The sequence below is a fragment of the Mytilus galloprovincialis genome, chromosome 7, assembly GCF_965363235.1.
Source record: "Mytilus galloprovincialis chromosome 7, xbMytGall1.hap1.1, whole genome shotgun sequence".
Taxonomy (NCBI): Eukaryota; Metazoa; Mollusca; class Bivalvia; order Mytilida; family Mytilidae; genus Mytilus; species Mytilus galloprovincialis.
This window is the reverse complement of record NC_134844.1, coordinates 5929390-5944704: the sequence shown is the minus strand read 5'-3', so window position 1 is coordinate 5944704 and position 15315 is coordinate 5929390. Positions and strand designations below refer to the sequence as shown.

At 33.4% G+C, this 15315-nt stretch overlaps 1 protein-coding gene across 1 annotated transcript; it reads right to left on the bottom strand.

The window, feature by feature from the left end:
- Positions 1-11662: 11662 nt before the first annotated feature.
- LOC143082188 (actin-3-like) lies at positions 11663-15086 on the bottom strand. The gene is made up of 2 exons (XM_076257770.1): positions 14791-15086; positions 11663-12806 (listed from the first exon to the last, which is right to left on the bottom strand). The coding sequence occupies exons 1-2, from the start codon at positions 14914-14916 to the stop codon at positions 11802-11804; spliced, it is 1131 nt and encodes a 376-aa protein (XP_076113885.1). The 5' UTR covers positions 14917-15086; the 3' UTR covers positions 11663-11801.
- Between the last annotated feature and the right edge of the window lie 229 nt (positions 15087-15315).

The window sequence follows — 15315 nt, the reverse complement described above, 5'->3', positions numbered from 1 at the left end:
GTACCGTGTTAAGAAAGCAGGATGTTACCATATATGGTGATAAGATATGAATAATATTTGCAGATAAATATAGAAAAAGCTTTCAGTTTAATATGTCTGTTTAAACGTCATGCTCTTTGGAGCATGGATTTATCTATTTTAAAAATATTCATAATGATCTTACACTTCGGTATTATACCTTTATTTTGGTGTAAAACCATCAGGTGTAAAACCAGAAATGAGTTTTTTTTCTGCAAATTTTACAAAAATGATTATGGCGATTGCATTTTTAAACATGTTTATGATGAAGGTGCACGTATTGTTATATTTTGTACATATAAATAAGATATAAAAAAAATGCTGTACAAAGAAGTGATTTATAATGTATAGTTTACGGATATAAATGGTCACACAAATCAACCAAGCAATGTTTTCTTTTTAAAATCTGGTTCGTTTTGATCAATTCTCTCTAAAAAAAAAATATATTATTTATTTGTTATTGCTTTATTTACGTTAAAGAAAAACATAGTTGGACTTTGTTTAAGTGTGCAAATTTAACGTTTCGTTTTCCCTCTACCATCTCAGAGAGAACATATCGTGTTTCTTGTGATAAAATTATAACATCAGATATCTGATCAATAAACCTTTAGAAAAGAAAAGACGAAGTAACTATAAATAATTATTTTCAGTTAATTTTCAAGTCTTTGGTTTTAACTCAACCGCCAGCGAAGCTACAACCTTATTTACTGGAGATAAGCCTCAACAAATTGCAACGTGGTCATTTGAAAATAATGGGTATAATACATAAGGAAAATATACATGAAATACGATGTGTTTAAATATAGATGTAAAATTGTATTTACTGAGAAAATGACATAGTATACATATATTTTAAAAAGTTTAAACAAAAGAACGTATAATTTCCATATAACATTTTGAAATCTTTTTAATACATCAATGTTATTTTTCTTCTTATTCAATAGACAGAAAGATTCTTTGACAAGATAAATCTGATTATCGCTATTTTGTGCATTTTTCCTTTGATCTTTTTTTGTGATAATTTTCATATCATGCTCCTCGCTTGAGATGGAAAATTATTGCTAGAAACTAAGCAGGCACGTGGCGTTGCTAACGAAATTGACATGAAATTGACAACGTTGTCATAGGTAAAATAGCGATAAACAGATTATCATTGATCATCTCAACTCGATTGCCTTTCTCGCTTTCGCCGTCTCGGCTCAAGCGAGAATATCAATCTCGTTCAGATGATCAACGATAATCTATAATTATATGACGAAGAATATCTTGGGATGTGGCAGTCAGTTGATATAGATGACAGACCTACATATAGAGATATGTGATACTAAGAAAAGAATATATGTTTTCACATAATTCCTTTAGGTTCCTCTCGATAAAATTGATGATTCAGGGTCCGGTAACAAGAAGTTGTATTAAGAGAGGTCGTAAGTATTGAATTGAGGGGAAGATAAGATCATTCTAATATCATTCAAAGAGTGTAAATCAAAGCTCCCTTAGGTTGTTCTAGGATCGGTCTTATTTCCCCCTTAAGTTGCATCGTAATAGTTTTCAAGTTACGAGTTCTTAATAATTTTCTGACGTTTCCGTTTTTGGTTCCTCGCAAAGAAATTAGAATCACCTTAAATGAATCATCAAAACGTTTTCATGAACGATAAAATGCGCATAGCAATCCACTAACCATTTAATCTAAGGAAAACAAGCGATAGCCTTTCAAAAAGTGCTAAATTCGACTCTTAGCTGATGAAAATGGAAAGAGCTCTCGCTTTGTAGATTAATTCATTTACTAGAATAGCCACGTGCATCAATCAACAAATTTTACCACACATGTGAGGTCACGCGTTAAGAAACTGTAGTATCGTTTAACGTTGTTGTTTACTCCAGAAGATTCGTCTATTTATAGATAAAAGTTACCTGTGTAAAATCTAATTGCTAAAATAGAGACGACAAATCCGATACTCTACGGGAGTGAAGGACATTTACTTGGTTCGGATTGTCCTAACCAATCAATAAATTTTAATTATTCACATCTCGTGATATCTTCCAATCAGGTAGCAAGAAAAATTAACGCCCTTAGTGTCCATCGTTCAATTCTTAATCTCGACTCCTAGGAGTCGAGAACAATTCTGGTCAGACCACCATTATTCTCTATTGATAATTAAAAAAATTGCACCGCTTCAAACATGAAATAAATTTAACTGCTTATAGACCATTATTCTTTTAATAAAATATGCTTGTCTCAGGACAATCAATCAGTGCTTTGCGTTTTGGGTGTCCTATTATTCCAGGCCAATGGTAGGATTTGAATCTTGTATAAATGATGTAGGCTTATTTTTCTATCCTACTTTCATTTCGATCAAATCACTACTATAATGGTTTACTTTTATAAATTGTTATTTGGGTGGAGAGTTGTCTTATTGGCATTCATACCACATCTTCCTATATCTTTTCACTTAAAACAATATTTTTGTCACATTTTGAAAGCCTTCTAGAACAAAAAATAAAATCACAAAAATACTGAACTCCGAGGAAAATTCAAAACGGAAAGTCCCGAACCAAAGGCAAAATCAAATGATAAAACACATCAGACGAATGGATGACACTTGTCATATTCTTGACTTGTTACAGGCATTTTCAAATGTAAAAAATGGTGAATTGAACCTGGTTGAAAGCGCTAAACCTCTCACTTTTATGACAGTCTTATCAAATTCCATTATATTGATAACAATGTGTGAACAAAACGGATACAATAGGCAAAAATGTCACAAATAGGTGAACTCTTAAACGGCTTTCAACGTGCCATACTTTCATAAACAGACGTCTGAGAAGAGTTTATGGACCATGAACTGCTTGGTTGAAGTCCCTGCTATCATGACAGTTCAGGTGGGGCAGTTCAAAAAAGGTATGGAGGGTCAAACGGGCCATCAAAGAATGGTTGTCGCCATGACGCCTATAGGCGTCATTGGGGGTTAATGGGTTAAACGATTTGGTCAAATTTTTTAAATTTGACTTCTGTTGGGTTTGAGGGTCGTTTTGGGGTGTAAAACTGACCAAAACACTCTTTAGAGATTGAAAATCGGGAAAAAAATATTTTTAGTTTAAACGATTTGGTCAAATTTTTAAATTTGACTTCTGTTGGGTTTGAGAGTCGTTTTGGGGTGTAAAACTGACCAAAACACTCTTTGAAGGTTGAAAATCAGGAAAAAAATATTTTTTGTTTAACTCATTCGCCCCAAAGAGATTTCTGGAAAATCAGGCATTTTCGAAAATTTGCAATCATATGCAAATTATATGCAAATTAGCAAACTCTTGATGCTGTAACTGCTGCTCATCTATTAAACTATGTATTGCAATTTGGGGGCGAATGGCATGGGTGGGGGTGGGGTGGGAGGTGGAAGATTTTCTCGTGGGTTTTAACCCACCCCCACTGAAAAATGGTCATTTTCCGTCTATTTTCCGATTTTAAAACGACCTTGAGAGGTGAACATTAACCAGACTGTGTTTCTTTATCATTCAAGTATTACCCTATAGTTACAGCAGTCCATGTATGCTAACTGGGAGTATATGGGACTTTAGTGTCTTGCTGGCGAATTATTATCGTCAAGTCAGGTCTGCCTAAATGTCCGTTTTTACGGATTTTTGACAAAACGGTGACCTAGATTTTACAGACTAGATTCCTATTGGCCATATTATACCTCTTTGTGTTCCTATACCACCTATGCATGCATTTACGATAATAGTTAATACCTACAATGACTACCAGTTAAGTAGTGGCCATCAAAAGATGCCCACCCCCACCTGATTTTGGCTACTTTTCACGTTTTTCCGATTTTGAACTCTTAAACGGCTTTCAACGTGCCATATTTTCATAAACAGACGTCTGAGAAGAGTTTATGGACCATGAACTGCTTGGTTGAAGTCCCTGCTATCATGACAGTTCAGGTGGGGCAGTTCAAAAAAGGTATGGAGGGTCATACGGGCCATCAAAGAATGGTTGTCGCCATGACGCCTATAGGTGTCATTGGGGGTTAATGGGTTAATAACTGACCAAAATTTAAGAATGATTTTGTGTTACCGGAATTAGTAAGATCGCTTTAAGGTAGACGTAAGAATCGTTCTTAAATCATGCGATTTTTCAAAACATTAAGGGCTGTCAATCATTCTAAGATAGGTCTGAGGTTGGGTCTTGTTACATTCTTAAATCTTAAGACGCCCTTTAGACGTTCGTAAGACATAAGAATGCTTCTTGTTACCGGCCCCAGAGTCGTATCTAAGTAGATGTTATGTTGGTGAAACTATGTCCTGGTAGTACCAAAATACTCTAAAAAAAATGTTTTTGAACGGTTTTTTTTTTTAATTTTTCCTGTATAAGTCAGTATGTAGATATACCAAAGAGAAATGTGATGAAGTTAAATTATTCAAATTATAATCCGCTCTATGGAGTTTTAATCGAGGCTTTGCTTTCGCGTCAATCGAAATTTTCACTGATTTTTTTTAATTCCTCAGTTGGGGTAAAACAAGGGTGTATTTAAGCCCTACATTGCTTTCTTTATATATTAATGATTTACCATCTATTTTTGTCTCCACATGTGAACAATCCAAGTTAAATGATAATGATATATCATGTCTGTTATACGCTGATGATTTAGTCCTTATTTCTGAATCTGCTAATGGCTTACAAAAATGCCTCGACAAGCTTAGTTTATATTTCACAAGTTGGGATTTAACAGTAAATCTTGACAAAACCAAAGTTATGATTTTTAACAAATCAAGTAAAAAACTTTAAAAAGACGAGTTTGTTTTTATTGATAATATTTTGGAACACTTTAACATACAGAATATAAATATATAGATATACTGTTTAAACCATCTGGTAGTTTTACAGAAGCAGTGAGACCTCTTTGTAAAAAAGCCTCAAAAGCTATATTTTGTATTAGAAAACTGTTATTTTCTGAAGATATCAATGTTTTACCTCACATAAAGCTTTTTGATGCTTGTGTTAAGCCTATGCTTCTTTATTGTAGTGAAGTTTGGTCTCTTTATATGATAAAAGATATTACAAATCTAGAGTCAAAATATTGGTCATTGGCTACCATCAAAGTTTAAATTAAATTTGCAAAAAATTTTTGTTACGACTAGCGGTAACTTATCCACTCTTAATTCAAAATTTATGACGCTTGTGAAATTAGGAGCCATAGCTATTCACACAGGCAAATGCTCCTTGTGTAACTTATATAATACGGATATACTTATGCATTCTATACTTTGCTGTGCATCTCTTTCACAAATTCGGACAGAAATGTTCTACACTTAGTTTTCTCGTTTGAATTTTTTTACATGGTCTTATCGGGGCCTATTATAGCTGACTATGCGGTATGGGCTTTGCTCATTGTTGAAGGCCGTAGGGTGACCTATAGTTGTTAATGTCTGTGTCATTTTGGTCTTTTGTGGATAGTTGTCTCATTGGCAATCATACCACATCTTCTTTTTTTATATAAAATTGTCGATATTCTTGACGTAGAAGATTCCGTTCGTTTCTTTAATCAAGATGATGACGAAATTGTCGAGTCGTTACTTGGAAGTATGAATCATACCATGCAAACTGTAAATGCTTATGTATGGAGCCTCTTGATGTGCCACATAGCAGATTATATGTATAAACTATATCAGGTCTTCAATTATGATCTGTATAGTCTCATATTTGATCTTAACTAATATTGTTCTTGTAAGAAATTGGTGAATTATAGACGTTTTGTTTTCGACTCTATTTCATATAGTTATGTAACTACCTATGGACTTTTTTTTTATTGCTGTTATGTTGTTTAGAATATATATGTAAATATGTTAGTGTTATGTTCTTGAATCTGTTCTTATAATATAAGTTGTGACATCTTCATATATATGGAGGAAATAAAGATAATCGATCAATCAATCAATTAAAATGCGTTTATTATATGCAATTCATACCAAACTTAATGATAGATATCTTAATTATTGGAAAGAAAATATATTTTGTGATAATAAATCAGTACACGGTAATAAGCTGATAACATATAGACAGCTTAAAGAAAATTATAAATTGGAAACCTATTTATTGTTAAATATAGACAGAAAAGTAATAGGGCATTTTGCTAAAATTCGCATTAGTAATAGTGTTCTTAGAATTGAACAAAGGCGTCACACTAAAACCCCTGTAGAAGAAAGAATTTGTCCTTTATGTCTCTCAGAAGTAGAAGATGAATTTCATTTCACTTTAAAATGTACAAAACTAAATATAATTAGAGACCAATTGTTTTCCAAAATTAGTGAAATAGCTCCCTCTTTATTAAATATGACTAATGAAACAAGATTTATTTTTTTGTATATGTGTGGTGAGACTGATATAATTAGAATTGTTGTTAAATTTATAAGCGATATGTATATTTCTAGAAATGCTTTATTAAGTACTAAATTACTTTGTGGTACCACCTTCTCATATATATATATATATATATATATATATATATATATATATATATATATATATATATATATATATATATATATATATATATATATATATATATACAATGTTTTTGAATTTGGTATGATATATATGTCTGTATGTTTGTCATGTTTGTGTATAACCAATGTGTATTGTCTTGGTATCAATCCTGTGATTTTGGATTTCAAACCAATAAAAAGTACTTACTTACTTACTTACTCAGTCGGTATTTTAATTGCGCTTAAACAATCTTTCATTTGCGCCACACACCTATTTCGTTTGTGTCAAAAATAAAACACTTCATTTGCCCCAATATTATATTAAATAGTTCCTCCGTTATTTTAATAAATTCACCGTATCAAATGTATAATATTTTAGAATTTCAAACTATCCATGATATAGACATGAGTAATGTAACATTCTCACGCACCGGCAGTGTATTGATAAGCCTTTATAATTGAATAAAGTAACATTTATTTAAGTGGAAATTGTTTGAACGAATTATGCTCCAAATACAAATTGTTTGCCAGACTCTCTTTGTGGTAAAAGTAAGATAACTCTGATTAATTTTACCAACACTTTTTTATTATGGGGAGATAATCTAATTCGATTTTCATAAATAGCATTTGTTCAAAAAGTGCAAACGCTTTTTGTACGTGGAGGTTATGTAGGACCCTAAAGTGCGATGGTACTCTGAAGTACGATGGCCACGCTAAAGTGCGATGGTCTTCGCTAAAGTACGATGGTGTATAACGCTAAAGTGCGATGGTTGTTTGTTTGCTAAAGTACGATGGTATATCACGCTAAAGTGCGATGGACCAATATGATAAGGTTTTAAAAAAGATAAAAATACATGGATTTAAAAAATGTCTTTTTGCAAAAGCTAGTATGCTAAGGTATAACAAATGTGATAGGCTTTATGATTTTTCGGTAAGCTAAAGTGATAGTTTCTAAATTTAAAAGACCGACCACATTGTCTGAATAAGTAACATTTATTTGTACAAGGCGTTCAGCTTTAATCTCAAATGCGAGAAAAGAGCGATATTCGTCGAACTTTTTCTTTTCCGTAAAAAAAATCGATAATATTTTAACGGGAACCGCAATGAAAACTGCAAGGTAAACAATGATTTCAGTGCATCCGTTCGCTGCCAATAGAAGCAGGATATACGATACATATGCGTATACTGTTTTGTATCCATAAAGTAAAATGGTCGACTGAAGGACACACGTCATCTTCCAGCATCCAAATAAAATTATCACAATTACTTCAGCCGATCGACGAAACACGGTTTGGTCATAAATTAAGTCATGGACATTTAGTTTATAGGTTGTCAATAAAATATTCTTAATTTATCTTCCGGCATATTCATTTTTGGTTTGTATAAACGACTGTTAACATCATAATCCAAGTACAATTCTTACGTCTATACTCTCGCGGACCATCGGACTTAAGCGTATGGAGAAATCGCACTTTAGCGTATACAATCGCACTTTAGCGTGACCATCGTACTTTAGCATCCCCATCGCACTTTAGAGTTTGTGTTGGTGTTGGGGAGAGTGTGGCAGATCTTACAGGTTGTAATAAAAAAAAAACAGGAAGGGTTCTAACAGAAAGATTTTGAAAGCAGATAATATTGTGCACCTTATAATGAGCATGACCTTAACAGATGACAATTCAAATAAAAAACAATACAGACTAGAAATCAGGCGTAGGTACATTAATTCACTCATGGACAAGCGGGTGTGTTCTAGCCATATACAAAATGCTTAAGTTATATACATACCAGAAAACAGTGAAAATAACAATGTTTAACTAAAATTAGTCCGAATTCAACGCCTTTTTTGTTAGCTTCATTAAAAACGCTCAAAGCCAAATCATTAATGTTCAAAAATCAAAGTAGCGACAAATGCGAAATACGACCAAAGGGGCCTCACATAATGACCAAATTCATCTTGAACAACTATATGTCTCCGTACGGACTTCAACAATGAGCGAAAATCCATATCGCATGGTCAGTTATAAAAGGCTGCGAAATGGCAAACGTAAAACAATTCAAACGATAAAACTAAATGTCTGATTTGTGTATAAAAAAAACAATGAAAGAAATATATATATGGTAAAAAAAACGACAACCACTGAATTGCAGGCTTTTGACTTTGGGTAGGCATATGGAGAATTTGGCAGGGTTAAATATGTATAAGTTGGCGCCCAACCCTCCCCTTACTTTGGCCGTCGTCGTCACAGTATAACATATGACCGAACTATACTAAAAAATTAGTTGAAAAGGGCTTGACTCATCTATACAAGTACAAAAACAAACTACTATTAAAATCAAATCGCTTAATGTCAAGGTCAAGTGAGAATTAAGATTTTAATAGGTCGTTTGTTTTATCATTAAGTATCTGTTCCGACAGAATTTCCTTACCATTACGTCATAGTGTAAAATTTTAAAGTAAATAACGTATTTCTGATTAAACATTAGATACATAAAACATATGACACATGATGCAAGTATTAGTAAAATATATCAGTGTTCGTATTGATTGTTCCGACATATTCAAGGTAATGTAAATAAAACTGATGATATTGGATATTTGTTAGAATATAAACAAGTAAGGTTGTGTTGTCTACTACTTCTACTCCTACCATTTTGCGGCCACCATCAATAAACTGAATATTTATGTTGTCTTATAACCGACATATAAGGTAGTTGGGTAATAGATGATAACTCACACTCCCTGTACACCTTATGTATTTTTCTTTTAATCAAATTATGTATGAGATAAGATAAGATAAGATATATTGTATTGTATTTAGTGGACCCATTACAGGCATAATCAGTACATTGATTTTTTTTATCACACAATTGCAACATATAATGGCCTCGGATGTCTGCAATGGCCCTCGGCATTGCCTCGGGCCATTACAGACTTCCTCGACTATTATTACAGACCTTGGACATATAACAGGGCTATTATAAAAACACCCATTCATTAATACCATATTAATAAACCAAAGAAGTTTTCATTAATAAGAAAAATCAAAAACTATTTATGGCGCGGCAGTAAAAAAAAACATCGTTTGTAGCTGCAGTTATGAATTTTAAGGACTATTTTATTAAAAAAAAAAACATAGATTCATGGGAAAATATTGGAGTGTTCGCTAGCTAGCTAGATAACCAGGTTTAACCCAAGATTTTCCGGTAAATGCCCGTAACAAGTCAGGAATATGACAGCTGTTTTCCATTCAATCAGTTTCTCATTTGCTAACAAATAAAGCAATAAGCATAACTAAATACTAAAATAAAGCAATTGGCATAGCATAAAACTTAAATAATATATATTTTTCTTAGTTGCATATATATTCAAATAAAATGTATGAGCCTATAGATATATCCCTATCATAATGCTTCTTTGTTCAAACAAATGGACAGCAATTAAGATGGACCTATTTGGGGTTTTGTATGATGTGATTAGGGCAGAATGAAAGTCTTCTACCATCTTTGAGTCTCATAAGATTTCATTTTTCAACGAATTATGATTCAATACATTTCTCTAATATTTACACGATATTATTTTAATCTTAGTCGTCCGAAGTTGTAATCTAATTTCAAGATATGCATTATTATTTCTAAAACTGATAAAAATCATATACGAAATTCTAGTATACTAACAATAAAATACAGGTATTCGGTTGTTCTGACCATCATATCAGAAATGCATGCGTACATGTACGGATCATCAAATACAATACCCTCCGTATACGGTTTTAAGGGTTTGTGTTCTGATCAACCGTAGCAGCTAAACAGGTGTACTGATTAACACATACAGGCATACAGGTGTGCAAACCATCAAATATAGCCAGACGTGTCTACTGACCAATAAATACTGCTTTGCATAGTACTAACCAACAATTGAAGATGTATATCATTAGCAAACAATAAAAGTCGATTGCAGTGATTCTAATATACAGACCTAATACCGATTTAAACCAAAAAAAAATGTTATTGCATATTAGTCACAGCTGTGAGTTTCCGATTTTAGAATGGCCCACATCGATAACGAAGTTAAGAAGCACTTGAAGAATATTTTATGAAGATTATTATTGGCACGAATTGTAAATATAAACTGCAGTTTTTACAAATTAATTGAATTTAGGAAAATTTTAAAAACTTACTTCAGTCGTGTGTCATAATGGTTTGAATTATAGAGTCATTTCAATTAATATTTTATAGTGTACTTCTATATTGCAATGTTACACCGTTACTTCGTTAGGGTAAAGATTGGTGCCTGTTTAAACCCACAGCATTTGTTTGTACCCAAGTCAGGAACCTGGTGTTCAGTGGTTGTCGTTTGTTGAAGTTGTTCATAAGTAATTCTCGTTTCTAGTTTGTTTTTGTAAACATTAGAACGTTGGTTTTCATGTTTGAATAGTGTTAAACTAGTTATTTTAAGTCCCATTATAGCTTGCTGATGTGAGCCAAGGCTCCGTGTTGAAGGCTGTACTTTGCGACAATTGTTTATTTTTTAATATTTGTGACTTAGATGGAGTCATCTCATTGGCACTCATACCACATGTTTTTACATCTACATATTGCGTTTAAACTCCCTGTTTGCTTATTTTTGTCCATATTTTTTCATATTATTAAACCATCATTAATTTCTTCATTAATCAATTTTCATTCTCGAAACATGGTTAACATCAGAATCAGTACAGGGTTTTGCTCATGTATGCTTTTAATTTCTCACTTAATATCTGTTTCACAGATGACAACGGATATGTTCCAAATGGTATCTGTTCCCCGAATGACACCTAGCGAATAAGACTTATCGACTGTTTTGTACTAATATAATCGACAATACGGGTGCCACATGTGGAGCAGGATTTATTTCCCTTCTGAGACACCTGTGATAACCACCAGATTTTAGTTTGTTTGCTTGTCTTAAGTTTTTTATGTTGTGTCTTTTGTACTATTGTTTGTCTACTGATCATTTCCTTTCTAGACATGGTGCTTCAATGACTCATAGGTACCTTTCGTCCCTTTTTCAATATCACAGATAAAATTAAGCAGATTAAATATCTAGCACATTGTGGTAGAAAACAATTAATGTATTCGAATCATTTTTAACCATAACAACAACACATTTTGAAACAGACGAAAAATAATTTTATAGTTTTATTTTTGTACAACAATGAACTTTATAAAAATGATAGAAAAATAGTTTGAATCTAACAATGATACAAACGAATGCTGTTTGTACATAAAATATAACATAACAATTAGTTGAAGTTCTGAGCAGTTTAAAAGCACTTTCTGTGGACAATGGATGGACCTGCCTCGTCGTATTCCTGTTTGCTTATCCACATCTGTTGGAAGGTTGAGAGTGAAGCTAAGATGGAACCACCGATCCATACGGAATATTTCCTTTCTGGTGGAGCAATAATCTTGATTTTCATTGTTGATGGAGCAAGTGCTGTGATTTCTTTCTGCATACGGTCGGCAATACCTGGGTACATGGTTGAACCACCAGATAATACGGTATTAGCATACAAGTCTTTACGGATATCAACATCACATTTCATGATACTGTTGTATGTTGTTTCATGTAAACCTGATGATTCCATTCCCAAGAAAGATGGTTGTAACATGGCCTCTGGACACCTGAATCTTTCATTACCGATAGTGATAACCTGTCCGTCAGGTAATTCGTAGCTTTTTTCTAATGATGATGATGATGCAGCTGTGGACATTTCTTGTTCAAAGTCTAAAGCTACATAGCACAATTTTTCTTTAATGTCTCTAACGATTTCTCTTTCGGCTGTGGTTGTAAAAGAATATCCACGTTCTGTTAGAATTTTCATCAAATAGTCTGTGAGATCCCGTCCGGCAAGATCCAACCTCATAATAGCATGAGGAAGGGCATAACCTTCATAGATGGGTACTGTATGGGATACACCATCACCAGAGTCCAACACAATACCAGTTGTACGACCAGAAGCGTATAAAGACAAAACGGCCTGAATAGCAACGTACATAGCTGGGGAGTTGAAGGTTTCGAACATAATTTGGGTCATCTTTTCTCTGTTGGCTTTAGGGTTGAGGGGAGCCTCTGTCAGTAAAACGGGATGTTCTTCTGGTGCAACACGGAGTTCATTATAGAAAGTGTGATGCCAGATCTTCTCCATATCGTCCCAGTTTGTTACAATTCCGTGTTCAATAGGATATTTCAGTGTGAGAATTCCTCTTTTGCTCTGGGCTTCATCACCAACGTAGCTGTCTTTCTGTCCCATACCAACCATCACACCCTAAAGCAAAAAACGTGTATAATAATATTAATTGAATTGGTCATATTCCCTAAAATTCACAAAACAAATTAAAGATAAAAAGTCAGAATGTGTATAAAAAAAACCAAAAAAACAAATACAGAATCCAGAAAAATGAGGTGCCTTAGAATAGAGAAAGGATACAAATACCTAAACAACAAAATTAAGAACACAGAAATTAAGAACCCCAATACAGATCATCTTTCATATTAATGTCGGTTAAAAGCTCAATATGTCGTATGTTATGTCCTTGTGTGTATGCTCCCACGACTCTTAACCAAAGCATTTTTATTATTACTCATAGCTACATATAGGCAGACTTCCTGGTATGTGTTAAAAGTGTGAAGTTTTTTTAAAACTGATAAATTTCCAACATACATATTTATATAAGAAAATATGGTATAAGTGTCAATGGGACATCTCTCAATCCAAGTCACAGTTTGTAAAAGTAAACCATTATAGGTCGAAATAACTCGTCTACAAATATGTACGTTTCATTTGAAGTTTTCCTTCCTGTGCGAGATTGCGATTCGCAGCGACACCCTTGTGTTTAAGCTTTTGATTTTGCAATTTTATTAGGGACTTTCCGTTTTGAGTTTTTAGTATTTTTGTGGTTATCCTTTTTTTTACACGATATTGCGATGACATTAAATAACAGCACATATACGTATTACTAAATTGCAGAGTATATTGTGTTTGTATTTTCTGCATTGGTGGTTATTGTGGATTTCTTTTGGAAAATGACTTGCTTTGTATATGATTCGACCATACACGGTCTGAAACTCAGAACTTTATCTTCCAGTTGAAGCTATCTTGGGCCTTGTGTTTAGTAATATGCATAAAAAATTGTAAAAAAGTCAGGTCTAAACCATGGTAAACAAAGCCTTTTTATGTTTGTATTTTTTGTTTTTATAAGTGGATCAAATTTTCATAATGTTCGCTTTATAATTTTTGTCCTCCTCAGATGTTACTGGTGAACTCTGTTTATTGGTCTGTTTATAACACACTTGACCTAAACAGGAAATTGTCCCGGTGACTGTGTTTCCCGGATTGAATTTTAAAATAGCGATAAGGTGTATTGAATGTCAGCAAACATGCCAGCAATCATTAGGTAATGTTTTAATCAATGAATTATCCTAATCACTGCCATAGACCATTCAATCGGGTTCTATTGACTTCTTTTCCATTTATACGAAATAACATTTTGTACGATAACAAATATGTTAAAATACTCCCACTCAAAGTAGAAATATTCAAGTCTTGTACTTATCGGGTCACACAAGAATTTACTGTCATTGTCACATGTGGTAACCATATAAGGCGTTGTTCCGCTGATTGCGTTTATAGCCAATGGTCAAAAAACACAATTTAAGCATTTTAAGTCGAAAATATTGAATTTCTGATATATGGACAAACAACACTTAATAAAAACTCAAACAAAAGGAAATAGAAAGTGAATATTGATTTGCTGACAACACAGATTTGTTTGTCTATTAAATCGTTAAATACATGGGCGTGACCAACGCTACTCGAGTATAAATCTTCTCCTAATATGGGCAAAAGCAACGTGTACCGGCATTTCACATTGTATTAAAACTAGGCGCTGCCTTTTTCGAATTTCTTGAGATTTTGTCTTGACACATAATTAAGGCAATTGAAATAAGGGGTGGGTCCAGCCGTTTTTAAAAGGGGGTTCCGAACCCAGGATAAATGGGGGATAGGGGGTTCCAACTCAAATCTCCCTATTCAACTACCTTGATTGTCAAAAAAGGGGGGTCAAACCACCGTAATCCCTCCATCCCCACCCCAACACCCTGGATCCGCCACTAGATTTATAAGATGATAAAAATACTTCATATAAAACAAAATATAATGTGAACGGCTGAACAGAACCAATTCCCATGTGTATACCGATAGCGTAACTATTTAATGACCCTTTAATATGTGTACTTATTAATTTACCTACCTGATGTCTGGGTCTTCCAACAATTGATGGAAATACAGCTCTTGGAGCATCATCTCCAGCAAATCCAGCTTTACACATTCCAGATCCATTGTCAATTACCAAAGCGGCTACATCATCGTCACACATTTTGAATTTGTTTAATTTTCTAAGCTGGTTACAACCTTTCTATTCCTGTTACAACTAATGACTGGGAAGACTTTAAAATCCACACTTGTTTTATTCAACGGACTTCCTCGTTTTGCACCTTGGGAAAAAAGCGATTTATGTTACCATATATGGCGATAAGAAATGAATCATTTGCATATGAATATGGTAAAAGCTTTCCATTTAATAGCGTGTTTACGTTAAGTGTACTGTGTATTGAAGCATTCTGACCTCACCTTTTATTATAGATCACAGGTAATTTTACAACTCGTTAGTATTGTATCTCAGTATTGTATTTGATGTTAAACCTCCAGGTATATAAACTTTTTTTACTTTTAACAAAGAGTATACATTCTTATAATAGGAGTGCACGCAAGTTTA